General features: G+C 31.4%; 2 protein-coding genes across 2 annotated transcripts in view; both read right to left on the reverse strand.

Moving 5' to 3' along the window:
* Positions 1 to 19,391, reverse strand: part of LOC139520603 (MAM and LDL-receptor class A domain-containing protein 1-like) — a 45,316-nt gene that overhangs the window by 18,045 nt on the left and 7,880 nt on the right. The window lies entirely within an intron of this gene.
* LOC139520604 (uncharacterized) lies at positions 4,024 to 12,717 on the reverse strand. The gene is made up of 4 exons (XM_071313422.1): positions 12,643 to 12,717; positions 9,725 to 9,958; positions 7,654 to 7,839; positions 4,024 to 5,131 (listed from the first exon to the last, which is right to left on the reverse strand). The coding sequence occupies exons 1-4, from the start codon at positions 12,689 to 12,691 to the stop codon at positions 4,467 to 4,469; spliced, it is 1,134 nt and encodes a 377-aa protein (XP_071169523.1). The 5' UTR covers positions 12,692 to 12,717; the 3' UTR covers positions 4,024 to 4,466.

Here is a 19,391-nt window from a genome sequence, read left to right on the forward strand (position 1 = left end):
AATCAAATATAAATAAATCAACAATAAAAATATACTTGCACCCAGTGGTATGGTCTGCTATCGGACCAGATGTTTTATCCCCTGTTTTGCCGTTACCAATCGTCCAATTGAAACAACTGTCTGCCTTATTACGCCATTCACACAAATCATTATCGAAATTACAATCTATTGGTGCTTTAGTTCTCTCTGAAAACACTTCAAGCAGACAAATACTTAAAATAAAAATAAACGAAGGCATTTTGAATAAAATAAATGTATTTGAAGATCAGACCTAAGAGGAAATAATAAATTGAAGTTATTTTGATAAGAGAGAGGTAAAAGATACCAAAGGTGAACACTTGTAATGATTTTAACCACTGAAATCAAACCGAAACTAGAAATCTATAACGAAATATATGACCCAATCTCAGACTGACAATAACGTAATTCCTTCGAATGTAGTTTTCGTGGCCATGCACTTAGTAATTGTTAGCATATGGTGTTCTGAAATATTTTAAAACTAAATTGGTAGTTTAACGCATTGCGTTAAAATAGTCTGGAATTGGGGTATCGCTTATCCGAATTAATTTAACTCAATTTAAAAAAGAAAACAAACTTTGTTCTCACAGTAAGATTAGGATTAGTAGAGGTGTCAATAGAATATTTGGAAAAATATCCTAACATGATTAAGGTCTATATCTGTTTGCGTATGGGATGGATATCACCGTACATGTCGTCCTATGTATCTTTCTCAACTTACAGTACACTGAGATACGGTCCCTTTAGACACCGAAACCGGCACTGACAATATACATATATTGACTTATTTTGTCATTTCATGTCCTTCCTTATGTTAGAAGTCAATCAAAGTGCAAGTCCGTCTTCAAGAATCAAGAGTTATCTTTCATTACTATTTGCACTGATAAATTTCATATCTGTTGATAACAAATTAAAGTGATGCATGTAGATAAATATTGCTGAACACCATTTATTGATAACACTTTAAATGTCACTTAATATTGAGAGTTGTCTCATCTTTAAGCAAAACATATTAATAATGATCTAAGACGTAACAGATGCTGGTATTATATATTTGAAGTGAAACTATTCGTTTTTGTCTCCTTCTCTACCAAACAAAAGTTCGTGATTTATTTTTGGGGTTTTGAAATCATCATTTACAAAGTATTGAGTTATTTTCTTCTCTTTTATTGCATATCAATTACGTGATACGTAATTGATTTTCATTTCAATACCCCAATTTATAAAAAATTCCGGCAAGCATGATTTATTGGTAAACAGTTCTTACTTCAGAATTAGATATGAAGTCTTCATTTAAAACCAAAATGTTCCCAGTATAAGAAGTTGTTTATATAGTAAATTAGGTTGGTTCCGTGTTTGGTTAGTCATTAATTCTTGTGTGTAGTGTTCTGTCGACTTGTTTGTCTTTTGGCCTTTGTTGCAAAAGGTAAGATCACAAATATACTGAACTCAGAGGAAAATCAATTCTATAATCACATGGCAAAATCAAATAACAAAACGCATCAAAAACGAATGGACAAGAACTGTCATATTCCTGACTTGGTACAGGCATTTTTAAATGTAGAAAATAGTGGATTGAACCTGGTTTTATAGCTAGCTAAACCTCTCACTTGTATGACAGTCGCATCAAATTCCATTATATTGTCACCGATGCGTGAACAAAACAAACAGACATAATTATCATTATCTCTCATACTTATTAGTTTGAATATTCCCTTAGTATCTTCCCTCTCTTTCTCACCGGATCATTTCAGGTACGAAACGATTAAGTGTTACTGAAGAACTCATAGATAACTGATGAAGTTTTAAACCAAATATAAAAGGCCATAATTAAAACTGGTGTATGCACCCTTTCCTAATAATAAAAAATGATTGATTAATAAAATTGAGAATGGAAATGCTGAATTTACCAAAGAGACAATAATCCGACCAAAGAGCAACTAAACATGATTTCATTTTAATTCAAGTAAACGATAGAAGATTTCTATTTTTTCGTTGTTACATTGTTCATATGATATTGAAAACAATTAAGGGATAAAAATACAAAAATGTAGCTTCACCTGTGACAATAAAAATAAATCCGAAGTTAATTAAAACTATCCTGTCCATTGCTCTCAATACGGACAAATACACTAAGGCTACAAATACAACGGAGTTTAATCCGTAATGATGTTGATAACATTTATTTAGAGATAATATTTGAAATTATTTGTACAACTGCTCTTCAATCAACCTCTCCCTCGATTATGAACTGTACGTTAATGCAAATCATCAACCAATGCTTAATTCAAAATACTGAAATTCTCGATTTACGTTTTTCTAAGATGTTTATTAAAATTACAAATATGCAAACCAAACACATCGGGAAATAATATGAAATCGACATTTAGCTTTTATGTAGTTGAAATTCTATGTAAAAGGTCATACGCTGCTCCATCGTATGACATCTATGTATCACAGTTGATACGCTACACTCATTCATGTTTTCAATATACAAATTTTATGAGTAGGATTGTTCTCCTAATAAAAAAATGCTTTCAAACAGATGTATGAGAATGAAGCACAATAATGAACACTCTCTAGGTTTTACAGTCACCATTTGAATTGGTTATATATCTCAGATCACTAGTGTTACCTTTAATGCCAACAAACTAGGTCATGCATACACATTTGGTATTGTCGAGGAACTTTTGTTGCTTTTTTTTCGTCGTTATGCACACTGAATAATAAAAGCTGCAGATGTAATATGTCATGAACACTTTGTATGTAGCCGCCTACTCTCGTAGTCCTTGTGTTCCTTTTTGGTCAAGTTTAGTGTAGTGTTTATAGATTTAAAGCCATATCTTTTGTATTACACGAAACCAGAACAGGCAAAAAGGTTCAGTTGAAATCTTCCAAATTAACATATTTCTTTCAAATTTACAAACAAATTGTCAGAGTTTAAAAATAAACACCCAGGACGATTAAAGCAACTATAACAAATTAAGGCAACAGTAGTATACCGCTGCTCAAAAGTCATAAATAGATTGAAAAAAAACAAATCCCGGTTACGAACTAAATTAAAATTGAGTGAAACACATCAACTATAAGAAGAAAACAACGAAATAACAGAACACAACAAAAAACAAACAACAATGCAACATTCATAGCAACGATCTGTTAGATAGCAACTGCCATATTCCTGACTTGGTACAGGGCATTTAAAAAAATGGTGGGTTAAACCTGGTTTTGTGCTAGCCAAACATCCACGCTTAATGCTAATGATAAATATACTGCTAAAATGACAGCATTACATGACGGGAAAAGAGTAAAAATAAATTTAAAAACAAAAAAATACATAAAAAAAAATATAATAGTACTTCTACATATTAACCACAGAATAACAACGAATAACTGAAATTATTTTGGATAGTTAATAGATTTACGAGTGTGTGTCTGTTATACGAAATGATCAACGCTTCAAAATGTATACACATGTAAGTTTTTAAAAATTCTTATAGTATAGATTGATTTAAAAGACGACACATAAATCCCTTTTGTCGATAAAAATGTTTTAATTACGAAAAAATAACAAAAACAGCAGAATACACTTAAAACAATACACAAAATAAATAAACGATTTAAGCAAACAAAACACAAAACACACAAAATGAGAAATGAATTGTGTGCAAATTTAAGAAATCATTAATCAACAGAAACAATTTATCAATAAATATATGTACATTATGACTAAATGGGGACCACTTTCTTACAACATATAAAAGGCTAACGTTTTATTACCATAATTCACTCCATAATTATACATTAACTAGATATGTTAGAAATATTTTGGAGTCAATCGAACTCATTTAAGATGTTTACTCTGGTTTAAACATTTAAATATACACTAACAATCAGAGGAATAGTATAAAGATTTTCGCTTTTTGTAGGGGTCGAATTCAATTCAACAATGACAGACGATTTTCCGGTGAATCGAATTATTTAAAAAACTGAAACACGAAAAGATCAATAACCGCTGACCTGACAGTTGTTTCTGTGGTTCTATTTAATTTTTTAACAATAAGTTTAAGATCAGTTTAATCAAACCGAGACAATAACATTGTAGGATTAAAGTCGCATTTGTATCGCAACTAGAATTTCAAAATGTGTATATTTCCTCATCTCTAGCTGATAAGTTTTTCACAATAAAATCAGCAAAATTAACGCGTTTCTATTAGATTTGTGGTGTTTTAAATTTTTATATTCTAAGTAACTGGCGGTTTTTGCGAAATGATAAATTGTAATACTAGTAGCATTTCTTTTACAATTAATGTAAGCATAACGTATCAAACACTATAACACGTCATTGTTAAATGTATTCTACACTGTCTGTTTTCGTTTTATGCTCACGTTGTTTCATACAAAATGGACGGATTTCAAGTTAATCACACTGAATTTGATATATTCCCTCACTGCTTACATAATGGTTCAGTTGATGTCCATGCAGTTTGATTATTTGCTTGACTAACGCCATTTTCTATAACACATTTTGTGTCACCATTTATGTAAGTTTCCGTCCTCGTATATTTGCTTTCCAATTGAATTTCATTTTTATTTAATTTAATTCCTTGATCTATCGTGCTTATTTTCTTCTTCATTATAAAGAGAACAGCTACCACAAGCCCTACACCTAACAACGCTACAGTTATACCGATGCCTGCCTGTGCACCCTTACTTATGTGATCTGATTTTTCAGCTTCAGACTTTGTCGCTTTATTCTTTTTGGTGGTGAAGGTCTTCTTTGTCACTTGAATAATATATGGTGTAGTACTATGATCTGTTGTCTTACTATCATGTTTATTCAAAGTAGTTTTCTTTGCATCTGTAGTAGTTTTCTTCCTCGTCACATGCTTACTCGACGTTGAATATAATGTAGATGGCGTATTCTTCTCGGTATGGGACGGTGTTGTTAAGAAATTCGTTTGCTGTACATTTGTATTCTTGGACGGTGTCTTTGTGTCTAGAGTTGTAGTTTGACCAGTGTGAAAAGTTTTCAAATTTGACATCATGATGGTAGTACGAGTTGTTGACTTTGGTACAACTGCATTAGTGCTTACTGAACTTGGTGTAGATACTGCAATACAATAACATTATTTATATTTCATTTTATATTCTCCGTTCCATAACAAAATATCAACTGCAAAGATTTTCAACAAATCAAATTTTAGACGACAATATCCGAATTACAAATTGATAAAGACAAACAAAGAAGAAACAATATACAACATTAAATTTTTTTTCATTTTTAATAATCCACAAACAAAATCATTGGGCATTTCAAAAGTTAACCATGCTAAGACACTTACTTATGTTCCATAACTAATGAAATATTGCAGTCAACATGTAATAGGGATAATGTTGCCCATTGATAAATATTGTGATAAAGTAAATTCAATTGAATCTATCAACTAACCTTTTATGCACACGAATCATATGTACTTAAATTAATTGAAGGCTTATACCCCTAGTATCATTCAACTCCAGTTCTGTTTATTTTTACATATATGTGGCAAAATTCATACAACATCATCCAATTCCAAAACAAAACATTTTGCCAAGTTCTTCAATGGCAATTTCAGAAATTATATTGATGTCTAATGACTCAATCACCCATTTGTCAGTCGTTTTAGCATCTCATCAAATTTAGTTCACTCGAAATTAATGATAATGATGCAGGTATATGGAATGTTACTATATGAATCTTTTTCAATATATTGACGACTTATAACAAGAATCAGAGACAAACGTAACGATTTCATACTTTCCTTTGTAAACATTGTACATTTTGTTTTCGTAAAAGGAACCATATTATAGTTGTTCTAACATACAAAAATGATACAGCATGCGAGGACTGTTCATCTATACTTTGGTTATTTTATTCCCCGTTGTTCAATTGTGAAATCATTAAGAAAATAGTTGGTAAAGTTTAACTTATATATTTACTTAGTTATCACTCTACGGTCGAGGTGATCATATATTGTTCCTTTTGTCTATATCCTTATCTTTCAAATTTACTTGGTTTGAGCGTTTTTGTTGAAAGTCATTCTAGAATACTGTTTCGAACCCATCACATTTTTTATGTGACTGTCATACAAGTGAGAGGGGTAAGGTAGCTATAAAACCAGGTTTAATCCACCAATTTCTACGTAATAGAATGCATGAACCAAGTCAGGAATACCATAGTTGTTTCCCATTTGTTTGATGTGTCTGAGCTTTTGATTTTGCCATCTGATAGGGGACAATTCGATTTGAATTTTAAGTTCGATATTTGTATTTTGAGTTCGATATTTGTATTTTGAGTTCGATATTTGTGATATTTGACTTTTTATGAAGTGCTGTTTTCATTTTGCACATTATACAGGCTTATTAACAGAGTCTTTCCCTAGACTCAAAAACTGCCATAACTGGCTTCTGAAGAAAACGACTGAAATCAACACTATAGATTGTAAGTTCACTTGTCATAATCGATAACTGGGTGATAGGGGAACATATTTTCGCATATTTATATCTTTAGTAGATGTAGTGGTGTCGTAGAGTCGTCTGATCTAATCATTACTCGATTTTGTCTTATTAAAAATAATAAGGGTTGATTCCAATGACTGGTGATGTATGCATGGAATCTGATGCTCAGTGGTTGTCATCTGTTTCTGTAGTTCATACGTGTTTTTTGTTTCTCGTTTTTATATAGATTAGACCGTGTGTTTCCCCGTTTGAATGGTTTTACACTAGTAATTTGTAGGGCCCTTTATAACTTACTGTTCGGTGTGAGCCTAGACTCCGTGTTGAAGGCCGTACCTTGACCTATACAGATTTAATTTTATAAATTGTTACTTGAATGGATAGTTGTCTCATTGGCACTCATACCACATCTTCCTTTATTTATAGCAAGAAACGATTTCTCTGCATAGGTTACCGGTTTCACCCCGTTGTGAGTTCTGCAAGTTCTACTTTCAATTTCAATTTCAAAATGCATTAGATTAGAGCACCAATAAAACAATGGTGTTATTTAACTGTTCGACTAATGGGGTTCAATTACAAATTCAGTTTGTTCTCAATATTTTTACTCTAAGCATTCGAACAGTTTCGACTAGTCGCAAAACAGACTGACCAAATTGAGTTTTATTGCAGTTTCAAATAATATCTACAAACTCGTCATCAAGAAAAAAATGTAAGCAATTTTCTAGTAATAAGATGTTAGTAAGAAGCAAATAAAAGATGTTTATATAGTTGATTAGCAATTTGCTAGTAAAAATTTGTTAGCTAGAAGCCAACAAATGAAATGTATACAACATTGTCTTCTGTTTAACTATAAAAGTTTGAAAACACTTAATACTAGCTTATGAAGAACACTAGTGTACTTAAAGAAGTATGAAAATTAGTATTGTAAAGGTACGTTGACTTTCTGGTGAGTATAGCTATATGGTTCATATAAGTCTATCGTGACAATGTATTCATCGTAAAAAGAGCAGCTTTGCAGATTCCCCATTGTGCCTGATTTTGTTTTACATATTTCCTTTCTACTGTAGAACTTTGATCTTTTGTTTTTACTGCCATGTTAATAAAAACATAATTTTATATCTTTAATGAGGTACTTACTAATCGTAGATTGTAAGATAGATGGCGAGGATGGATATTTGGTTGACGAATGGATGTTCTTCGTAAATTCCAAATCTGTTGAGATATGTGTCTGGTGTTCCGTTGTCGATAGTGGCATTTTTTTGGTTGATCTGTTTGTTTCTAGTTTTGATGAAGTAGTCATCAATTCTGTATTTTTAGTTGAAGCTGAAATAAAGTTTGTAATAAATGCAGTAATGGTGACACAACATGATCTAGTTACTGAGGAAAACTGGGTAGATGCATAACTTTTTTAATATGTGTTAACTAAATAATAGATACTGAACTTACTAACAAATTAGTTTAAAGGATAAAACAAGAAAGTTACAGATAGATAAACAACGTAAAGATGTTTGGATCATTTAGAAGGTGCATACGAACAGCGATTATTTCAAACTTAAACTCGATAGATTGCTAAACTTTAAGCTCGATCGAGCCAGCATCGCTCATCTGTCATTATTGCATTAAATTAATGAAATGCAATAAGATTATTTCGAACAGATTACTGTTAAGGAGGCTCCTGGGTATAAATCAAATTTTTTTTCTAATATAAAATTTCGCTATATTTTTTTATAAATGAACTTTATCATATACTTAAAAGAAAATGAAATAAAAAGATGGAGTCACCGTTCATTTAAGCTCTCAATCTGCCTCTGGAAGAAGCATACATTTTTGTTAATGTACTTTTTTCTGTTGAACTAATAGGAGAAATAGATGTAATATCGAAATAAAAAAAATAACCTAATTACAGAAATCGCTTAAATTTTACAATTATTTAGTTTATGTACAGCTTATTTGAAAACAATAATAAAAAATATAAGTCACCGATGAGTTAAAAAAAGATATTTTAAATTTAATGCCAAAAATGGCATTTTTGCACCAAAGGGAGATAATTTGGAACTTTTTCAATGATATAAACATTTTAAAAGTCATCTGGGGCCAAGCCGAATCAATTTTTGGGTTGATTTTTGTACCAACTCATAGTGTAATAAATAAAACTTGTAATGAAAAAATAAAGGTTAATTTTTTGCTGAAATGTTTGTACCCAGGAGCCACCTTAAAGCAGAAACATTAGTACAAATAGGCAATAATTCCTTTCAGGAGCCCACTGTAGACTTTGTCGATGTAGACTGAATTGCAATTCATGTCCTGCTCACTATTTTACTATTTGTAAATTCATCTGTAACTATTGTGATTTTGATCATTTTAGCTTTACTATGGATAGTGTTTATCTACTATATTATTTGCAAAACAATACACAAAAAAGGGGACACAACTATCATTCAAAGAAATAACTCATATAAGTCAACTGTTTTGTGTCCGACCTTATTGATATTTTTTAACTTTTGTTCTGTCGATCATTTTGGTTATTCTATATTTTCTCTATCTACTCTAATTTTCGAAAAGAAAATTTTGTAAAAATCGTCATTCCCGGGCAATAACTCTTTTAAGGATTTGAATGACAATCTCGCTTATTTTTTTACTAGTATGTAGGTCTTGTTCTGCTGATCGTGTTTCTTTTTAATATTCAACCTATAGAAATATCTTCTGTTAGCAAATCTAAAGCATGGATAAAAATCCTCATTCAGCGTTATAGCTCCAGTTCACGCGTTAGGAAACTAATCGTACATCCAATCTATCAAATCCATTTTTGCATCATTTTTTACTATATCCTTTAATTTCATACTAAGTAAATAAAACAAAAACACTTCGAATGCAAGAAATGTATAAGGTGGTATTAAACCTTTTTATCTATGCAATATAACTTTGATAGATGGTTTTATCTGTTTTATTATCAGAGAAAAACTACTTTACATCTTAAGGAAGTTCACTATTTAGTTTCAAAATAACAAGCTTTTCATAACATTACTAAACTATTGACAGGGGATTAAAATGGGAACCAAAAGAGCCCCAAAAATATAGGCCAAAGTACTTGTTTTTCGAAATATTAGCCTTTGTAATTTTGGTGTGAAAATATTCTCATAAGAATTAGCAAAAGATTTATAAAAAGAAAAATGGGGGTCAATTTGCAAAATTTAAGTTATGTACTTACTTAACGTTGCTTGTAATGTTGATGATGCTATAGTGTTTCCAGTGGGTGACGTTTTGTTCTCGGTAAATTTCAGATCTGTTGAAGCATATGTCTTCTGTACAGTTGTCGGTATCGTTATCTGTTTTGTTGATCTTTCGGTTAATAACATTCTTGTAGAAGTTCTTGTATCCTTACTTGAAGGTGAGGTAAGATTTGTAATGAAAGCAGTATTCGTGACGGCACTTGATGTAGTAACTGAAGTAAATTGGCGAAATGCATTTTTCTATTTAACATTCGTGTACTGTACAATACAAATTCAACCAACGATAATATTTACTGACAGATATATTCTAAAGGACGAAAAACAAATAAGACAAATAAGACAAATAACTTAACAACAAAAGGTGTTGTGGTAATTTTTTAAAAGCATACGAACGACAAGCACTTGAAAAAAACTTATACTGAATGTATTTTTCGATCTATGAGTTTGAATGTCCCCCTGGTATCTTTCGCTGACTTTCTTTTCTAAAGAATAGAAAGCAATAATCTGTTTGAGCAATCACCTGCATGTTTCTATTCTATATATAAGAAATGTTTCAAAACTGTGTCTCAGATATTTTGTCAGCTTATAGAGAGATATTAATTCTATATATAAAAAATCTTACAAAAATTGTTTCTCAGATTTTTAATATAAGGTATAGTTAAAAATATATCTAATTTGAAAATCAAGGTCTTGCAAGGTCATTGAAACGAAATGCGACCCATTCTTTTTCATGGAATATGACATATAGAAATCTCAGACATGAAAACATTGTTTGAGCTTTTATCATGTCCTTCTCAATGCAAATAAAACTATTTCGTTGTGGCAAGCATGAAAATGGTAATTTTAAGAATAAAAAAAATAACGAAATAAATATGATTACAGCATATCTAAGAAATAGCTAATTGATTTGGCTTTCTTATAAAATGAAAATCACAAAAGAACTGAAATCCGAGGAAAATTCAAAACGGAAAGTCCCCAATCAAATGGCAAAATCAAATAAATAATACATATTGATAAATAAGAACTTCATATATACTTATTTATTTACTATTGAAAATGGAATATTTATAATACAGTTAAGATAAATTGTAATGTAGTATTATTAAACAGAGAGAAACCCTGGAATTCTTGTTAAAATAAAGAGACCCTTGACTAGAATGCTGGACTAGTGAAAGAAATTGTTAACAGCAAGCAATATATAGTTGATTTAAAAAAAAACTCAAACACATCAAACGAATGGATAACAACTGTAATATTCCTGACTTGGTATAACACCTTATCTATGTCTAAATCGAAACAGCTGATAAAGATACAGCATATCAAACATGTATAATCAAATTGCAACGCCTTGGTGAAAATTCCCCTGCCGATGTGTACTGTGGAATACAGTCACAAAGTGTGAATACGGATTATAAATCCAATTACTCGAACCTTTCGTTAAGAGTCTCGGAGAGGAAATGTATTTAAAAGATTTCATTCGGTAAATATAATTTATAAATCATCACTGTCCAAACTCCCATTCAAGAGATAACTGTATTGTATATAAAGGTTGTCCTACGTGAAACGTGGGTTTTACTGTCGCACATTGAGTTTACCTAGCCGAGCACGTTAAATATGAAACTAAGGTTTCAACTCCCTCAGGCAAAGTTGGCTTTAGATGAATTTGGCTATTTATTTTAGGTGTTTTTGACATATAGCTCTTCAACGATTTTCGGTACACATACATCTTCGGATTTCAAATGTTTGGCTTTGAGCGTTCCTGATGAAAGGTAAATCCAGAAAAGCGCTTCGGACGCAATAAATTATTTAACACTGTTTTACATTTTTAAAAAGATATTTGCGACAGTAAAACAAAGTTTTAAGTTGGCCAAGCTAAAATGTAAATACTAGGCGTTTTTTAGGCTTCTTGTACGCCTCAGAATGTAATAAAATTATAGACAAAGAGCATTATTAATCGAAAAATTTGAGTTTTTTTATTTATTATCGAAGAAATATAGTGTCAATATATTCCAGAATTCAAAATGTAAGTCTCCCTTCTCTACAGACAGGTGGATAGATGATTTTACGCTGTTTGTCATGCACTCAGAACCATTGATTCAAATTGATCAAATAAGAATACACATTCCCATTTAACATCGACGTTAACGTCATATGTGCCTTACCGAGAAATCAGATCAACGTTTTATTCGTTCAGTTATTTTATTTTCTCAAATACGTCGCAAGCAAAATTTCATCTCTATGAAGATATTATATATATATATATATAAAGTAAGAAAGTATAATTCAGCAATCACTGCACTTCGAATTTCAAAACAAAAATACCCTCTATCACGTCTCTGTTGTACTTCTATTAACAAATGAAATTTGAAGCTGAAAACGGTTGTGTGTCTTCATAGACGTAAAACATAATTAGATTGTTTAAAACCGCAGATAATTGTCAATAAAATTTTGGTTTTAGTTTTAAGAATTTGAGCAACATTATATAATTCTTGGTTTCTGAACCAATTTCGCCCCGGGTTAATTTCAACCAGCGATTATATTTACACAACGATTATATTTAACCAAATATTGAGTCGTGAAAACAGGGTCCAGAAATATAAGCCTGTTTGGTTTATAAATATATATACTCTTATTAATTTTATTGATATTCGACTTTATGATATTTCACGTATTTTGTCCTCACGCATCTCTAAAGAGACATTTATTGTCGAAACGCGCATCTGGGGCAAACAATTGGTACCGTTATATTGATAAACTCATCATACATACAAGAATTGATTGTAAGCCAGATGTGCATGTCAATAACAGTCTGATAAGACTCAATTTAAAGGTGTTCTAAATTATGTTTTTGTACATACACAACATCCTTTTTGTTCCCTCAGTTTATTAAACCTACCTTCTGATTTTCCATATATATGGATGTCATCAATTCCAACATAAGACATTGATGTCCTTTTGTTTGCAGAAAATAAGATCTGTTAAAAAAAAATTATTTTTAAAATGTTTTTTTTGTAGTGATATAACAAAGTAAATATTTTGCAAAATATGAAATGAAAATATATGTGTTAGGAAGCAGCTAACTATCATACTGTCAATGTTGATAGCTTTTATTTCTTCATACGAGTGAAATATTTTGTTAGATATGTAGAGGTCAATGTATATATGGTGCTTTCAACATAAACTGAAAGTAATCAATCAAATACAGGGGCCTCGTTGGCCGAGTGGTGTAAGTACTTACTACTGTATTCACTGGCCAGTCAAGACTGAGGTTTGAGTTCGAACCCGCTCGTGCCGGTGGACTCGACTCCAATCTTAATTGACTAGAATTGCGAGTTTCCCTATCGAAGGTCGACGGTTTTCTCGGGGCACTCCTGCTTCCTCCGCCAATAAAAAAACTGGCTGCCATGAAATTGACCAAAAACGATGCCTAAAAGTGGCGATTGAAACACTAAAATCAAGATCTAATAAAATCCAACACAGAACAATCAGCTCTTGAAATAACATATTTGTGTGTAATCTGACAAATGATTAGAACTTTTTTTTACCTTAGTAACAAGTCTAGAATAAGAAGCTGACATCATTGCGTTTGCTTTAAATTTTACTTTAAAAATGTCTTCCGGTGACATTTAGGGGATCAATGCAATAATACCTCTTAAATATTCTTAATTGCAATCTCAATCAAAGAAGAAAAGGATTTAAGGATAAAGAGTAAAATCCCCAAAATACTAAAACTCCGAGGAAAATTTCTAAACAGAAAGTCCATAGTTAAATGGCAAGCATCCTTAAGTTCATTCTAAGCTATATAACGTTATAGAGAAGGTTCTTATATAAAGGCAACAGTAGTATACCGCAGTTCAAACTCATAAATCCATGGACAAAAAACAAAATCGGGGTAACAAACTAAAACTGACGGAAACGCATAAATATAAGAGGAGAACAACGACACAACACTACAATGTAACTAACACACACAGAAACGGACCAAGCATCAGACAAAATCCCACGAAAATAACAAATATAACATCAAAACCAAATACATGAATTTGGGATAGACAAGTACCGTGACACGTCTTATCGCAATGTCACTCAAAAATAAGAGAAAACAAACGACGCAACGTTAAACTGTAACACACACAGAAACGAACTATAATATAACAATGGCCATATTCCTGACTTGGTACAGGACATTTTTAAAGGAAAAAATGGTGGGTTGAACCTGGTTTTGTGGCATGCCAAACCTCGCACTTTAATGGCAATGTTAAATATAACATAGAATTGACTACATAATATTACAGGACTACAATACAAATAAATAGGAAAACGTTTTAGACAAAGAAACACATGATTAATGAATAACAAAAAGCATCAGGTTTAAAATTTAATACGCCAGAAACGCGCCTCGTCCACACAAGACTCACCAGTGACGCCCAGATATAAAAGATCGAAAGCGAAAAAAAGTACAAAGTTGTACAGCACTGAAGATCAAAAGTTGAAAAAGGTTGTGTCAAATACGGCTAAGTTTGTATGCTTGGGATAAGAACATCCTAATTATTTAGAACAATTAATGCTATTGCAAACAGTAAATTTTATCAAATGAATATAACAGATATACATAATGAAACTGAAGTATTAACTCATTACATAAAACAAACACGAATACATAATGAATGACCAACACAGAATAGACACACCCGACTCAGTCCAGGCCTCAACGCAGTAAATTATGAAAATGACGTCACATACGACGGTGAAAATGCATTAAAAATTACGTCACATACGATGGTGAAAAGGCATTAAAAATTTGAACATATGAAATTTCTGAAACAGCAGAAAAATTATGTCACATATGAAAAACTATATCTCAAAAGTAAGATAGAATAAGGATTGATTAAAGATTAAAATAGAACTAAATACTGATATTGCATTTAAACACAATGCATATTGCAATACTGATTAATAGCAATTAACTTTAATATGTATATGTGCAGTTTGTTATGAATCCAACTTCAAACTTAAATTATCGTACAGATTATGTTGACCAAAATTAAATCTAATAAATGACGGCGGTGATTAATTTTTGTTTCCATAACACATAAATATAATAGAATAGACGTCAACACATTTGACAAAATCCGATGAGAATTACAAATATAACATTAAACATTTAAACTAAATACATGAGTTTGGGATAGACAAGTACCGTAACACGTCTTATAGTAATGCGAATTCACACTCAGCAAAACAGTCACAATCGGGAATAAGTCACGTTTGGTAATTAAAAGATTAGACGACATAATGACAAACCACAATCTACCATGTGGTAAAAATGTCCTTAGCTAGTTTGGTTAAGCACACATCGTATGGATCCACCAATTCGTGATGGTGTCCATAAAATTTACGGAGTGTCAATTTTAATCTGTCCTCCTCATAACTTTGTTGGAGAAGTTTCTGCGTAAGTAGCACACTCCTGTATATGAAGTCCGTATAGTGTGAACAAGCACGTGAATAACGTATCAATTGTGATATGTAAACACCATACGAAGGGGCAGATGGTATGTTACTGCTGAGAAATGGGAAATTGATAATTGGGAAGTTGAAATCGTCCCGTTTGTCATAGATTTTCGTGTGAAGTCGTCCATCTACGTCAATATTGAGGAAAAGATCAAGGTATGAAGCAGTCCTTCTAGTATCAGTAGTATCCTTAATTTCAAGTTCACTGGGATATATGAGATGTAAGTATTGGCTGAAGTATGGGTTATTCAATGATAGAACATCATCAATATATCGGAAAGTAAAATTAAAGAATTTCGCAAGGTGCTTTTTCTTTTTGTCTTTTAGAAGGTTTTAAATGAACTCTGCTTCATACGAGTACAAAAACAAATCAGCCAGCAGGAGTGCACAATTAGTACCCATTGGAATACCGATTGTCTGTAGAAATAACGGTCAATCCTTAGAAAATAATTAAGCGGTGACCTGTGAAAAGATTGTTAGACAAATTTAAACATTTGCATTTTGATTTTTGGGTACAATTGTGGGAAAAGAAATCGTTACAAAATATAAATTGCAGTAAATTGTAAGCTACGACTATTCATTTGCAATATTGTCTTTAAGGTTCCACTAAAGTCAAAATATAGGACACCTCAGAAATATCTAAACTCTGCCTGTATTTTTCAACCTATAATGAATAAAGTCCTACACTTTAGGAACATATGTTCATTTAAACATACTTAACATATACACACTGTGAAAATTGTAAATAAACTTGAAACTTTTATGTTTTGGCCAAACCGGTTTTGTGGGTGAACGCTAAATTTTCCAAAAAATCTGGCGGCCTGTGAGATGATTTAATTTGTTTAAAATTGGTATAGATGAATACTGTTACATGTAATGCAGTACAAGCTAGTGTTTATTTGTCAAATGAATATGTTTCAATGACATTTTTGTACAATTTCTATATTGTACCTTTGATATTCGTTCACTTACTAAGTAATAGATAAAATTGAGAATGGAAATGGGGAATGTGTCAAAGAGACACACGAAATTAACTGAAACTTGCAAATCAATACATTGTCTTAAAAATCAACATTAGCTTGTACTGCATTCTATGTTTCAGTATTCATTCATACCAATTTTAAACAAATTAAGTCACCTTGCAAGCCTCCAGATTTTTTGGAAAATTTAGTGTTCACTCCCAAAACCGGTTTGGCCACAACGTACGTAAAAATTTCAAGTTTATTTACAATTTTCACAGTGTGTATATGTTAAGTATGTCTAAATAAACATATCTTCTCATAGTTTAGGACTTTATTCATTATAGCCAACTTTTAGATGTTTATGAAGTGTCCTATATCTTGACTTTAGTGAAACCTTAAATTCGAGAAATTCAAAATTACTGTCAATTCATGGGATTCGGTCATACATCTAAGTTGCTTATTATTACACAGGAATGGACGGTTATTTCAACTTTGTTTATCTATAATATAATACTCTGTCAGATTTTAAAAATATGCAGTTAATCTTTTTACTAAACTGAGTATTTTAAAACAGTAAAAGAGAGGCGAAAGATACCATTGAGATTCAAACTATTACTAGTAAGTCGAAAGTAAATTGACAACGCCATGGTAAAAAAAGAAAAATTTCCAACAGAGAATCAAAAGTACACTAAAAAACAGAGAAAACTAAATGCTGTTTACAGGAGCATATGCACTATAATGAAACAAAAAAAAACATTTATGTTGACGTGAAAACAATCATCTTCAGCTCATCTTCCATCTGTATAAGTTTCATTTCAATCAAGAAAAGGAAACACAAATTACCATATCAAACCGTCCATAAAAAACATTTACAACAGTGACCATGACCTTTGACCTTTTAACTCCACAATATGATTCTTCCCTTTTCCTACATCTTTCATCTGTATACGTTATATTTCCTCAAAGCAATGGAAACTCAAATTACTATCCAGAATCATATTTATTTCTTCATTTTTTTTTCAATTTTCAGTAACAATGAAATTCACATGTATCCTATTAGCTCGAAAAGTAAAAGGCTTTTGCTACCGATTTTTTTTTCAATTTGTATAAGTCTCATTCCAGCCAGGGAAGGATACACATCTAGAAACTATATTTTTTGGGGGGTTGCCTATTCATTACAAATGAAGTAACACAGTAAACAATTTTTCTTTTTCACGAAGTCAACTAAAATCAAAGTCAAATTTTCATAAACGTCTGGTTTTATAAACGAAATTTGACACACTGTTTAGATACTTGCCTTGTACCTGTCGAAGCAGTTGATAACCAATGCCTGTTTACTCCATTTACCATAGTTGAATTTTCCCTTTTTCTGCCAAATTGTCTCAACATGTCCCCAAGAAGTTTCTATTTCAACTTTAATACCTGAAGTTGTTCCTGGCATACTGTACCAGAATTCTATACAAACTGAAGGGATACTTATTTCTTGAGTTTTGAGTATTCCTTCACCATGGGATACTGGCCATGTTGACATATTCAATGTAAGATAGTACCCTTTGAAAATAATATACAATGTGAAATAAAACATTATTATCTGCTAAATATCTTACTAACATTCAATAGAGTATGCTGTGTATACGAAATAAAGGATATATATTAGTTATACCTTCTCCTATGTTTAAGTTACAATAAGTGACTACGATAGAAAGCATAATTGGGAAAAGTATGCATGTTAATGCATAATCTTTCAATCAGTTTAATTGAAGTCTGGAGCTGGCATGTCAGTTACTGCTAGTAGTTCTTTGTTAAATTATGTATCATTGTCATTTTGTTTAGTTTCTTTTGTTACTTGTTCTAACATCGGACTCGTTTTTGTGCTTTGTAAAGAATATTACCATAAAAGATGGGATGAAAAATACCTGAACATAAAATTGAGAATGGAAATGGGGAATGTGCCAAAGAGACAACAACCCGACCATAGAAAAAAACAACAGCAGAAGGTCACCAACAGGTCTTCAATGTAGCGAGAAATTCCCGCACCCGGAAAATAATTTACTTTATGTCTGCATCTTGATTTATATTTACGAATGATGTCCTTGTACCGATGATAAAATTTAGTAAATGTTTTGACTAGTTTGTGATATCGAAAACGCTGTTATGATATTTTTCAGTAATTCATGGATTGCTTTCACCAAAATCTTATACGTTGTTACATACACGATGCTGTGTTTATATTTGGTAAAAACAAATGACTGACAAAGAAGTAAGGTACCTGATATTGTATCATTTCTTTCTGGAATTTTTGCAAACCAATTGCCACCTGCTCCGTGCTTCCTTTGCCAATGGACAAGAGAATCTATCTTGCTATAACTACACAAATCACTGGTAAAGTCGCAGGATAATTCCCTTAACAAATCTCCATGTTCCGTTTGACAGGATGAGGTTTCTCTAATTGCCATAGCAGGTAAAGTGGGCGTTGTCGGTCTAGTAGTAGTTGTTGTTGTAGTTGTTGTCGTTTGCACGTATCCGTCACCTGTATGTAAATTATCTTTATTTTCAATTAATGTATGATTAGTATTTGTACCAGTTTCATTTAAGCATTCGACTTTATGTTACAGAATATAATTATATATGCATAAATGGAATAAAAACAGATATGGCGTAATAATATTAGCGTAGTAAACCATCGATAGAAATAACGAACAAGAAAACTGAGTACGCAATTTATTCTAGAATGACGTCTAATCACTCTATAGAGGTCAGTTTTGTTTTTTGGTAAACCACTTACTTTCGACATATATTGAAGTTCAATGAGATAAACTCTAATATATTGATAATTGTAATTAACAATTGCTGTTAAATTTCTAAAAAGAGATATTTTAAAAATGAAATATGGAATAAAAAACAATGTTACGCATATATTTTCTTATATCTGAAATTTTCCAAATACAATTGTTCTTTTCGTTTTCATTCTTTGAAAATAAATTTATACTACTAATTTATTTTAATTGTTCCTCTTGTTATTATCAAATCATTTCTTTTTTCTATAACTTATACTTACAAATACCCTCTTCTAAATGAATATCATCAATGGTGACTATACATCCTGGTTCTCCCGTGTAAGAGCCTTCTATGACAATCTGTAATACATATTCATCATTTTAAAGTCGTATAA

The sequence above is a fragment of the Mytilus edulis genome, chromosome 4, assembly GCF_963676685.1.
Source record: "Mytilus edulis chromosome 4, xbMytEdul2.2, whole genome shotgun sequence".
NCBI lineage: Eukaryota > Metazoa > Mollusca > Bivalvia > Mytilida > Mytilidae > Mytilus > Mytilus edulis.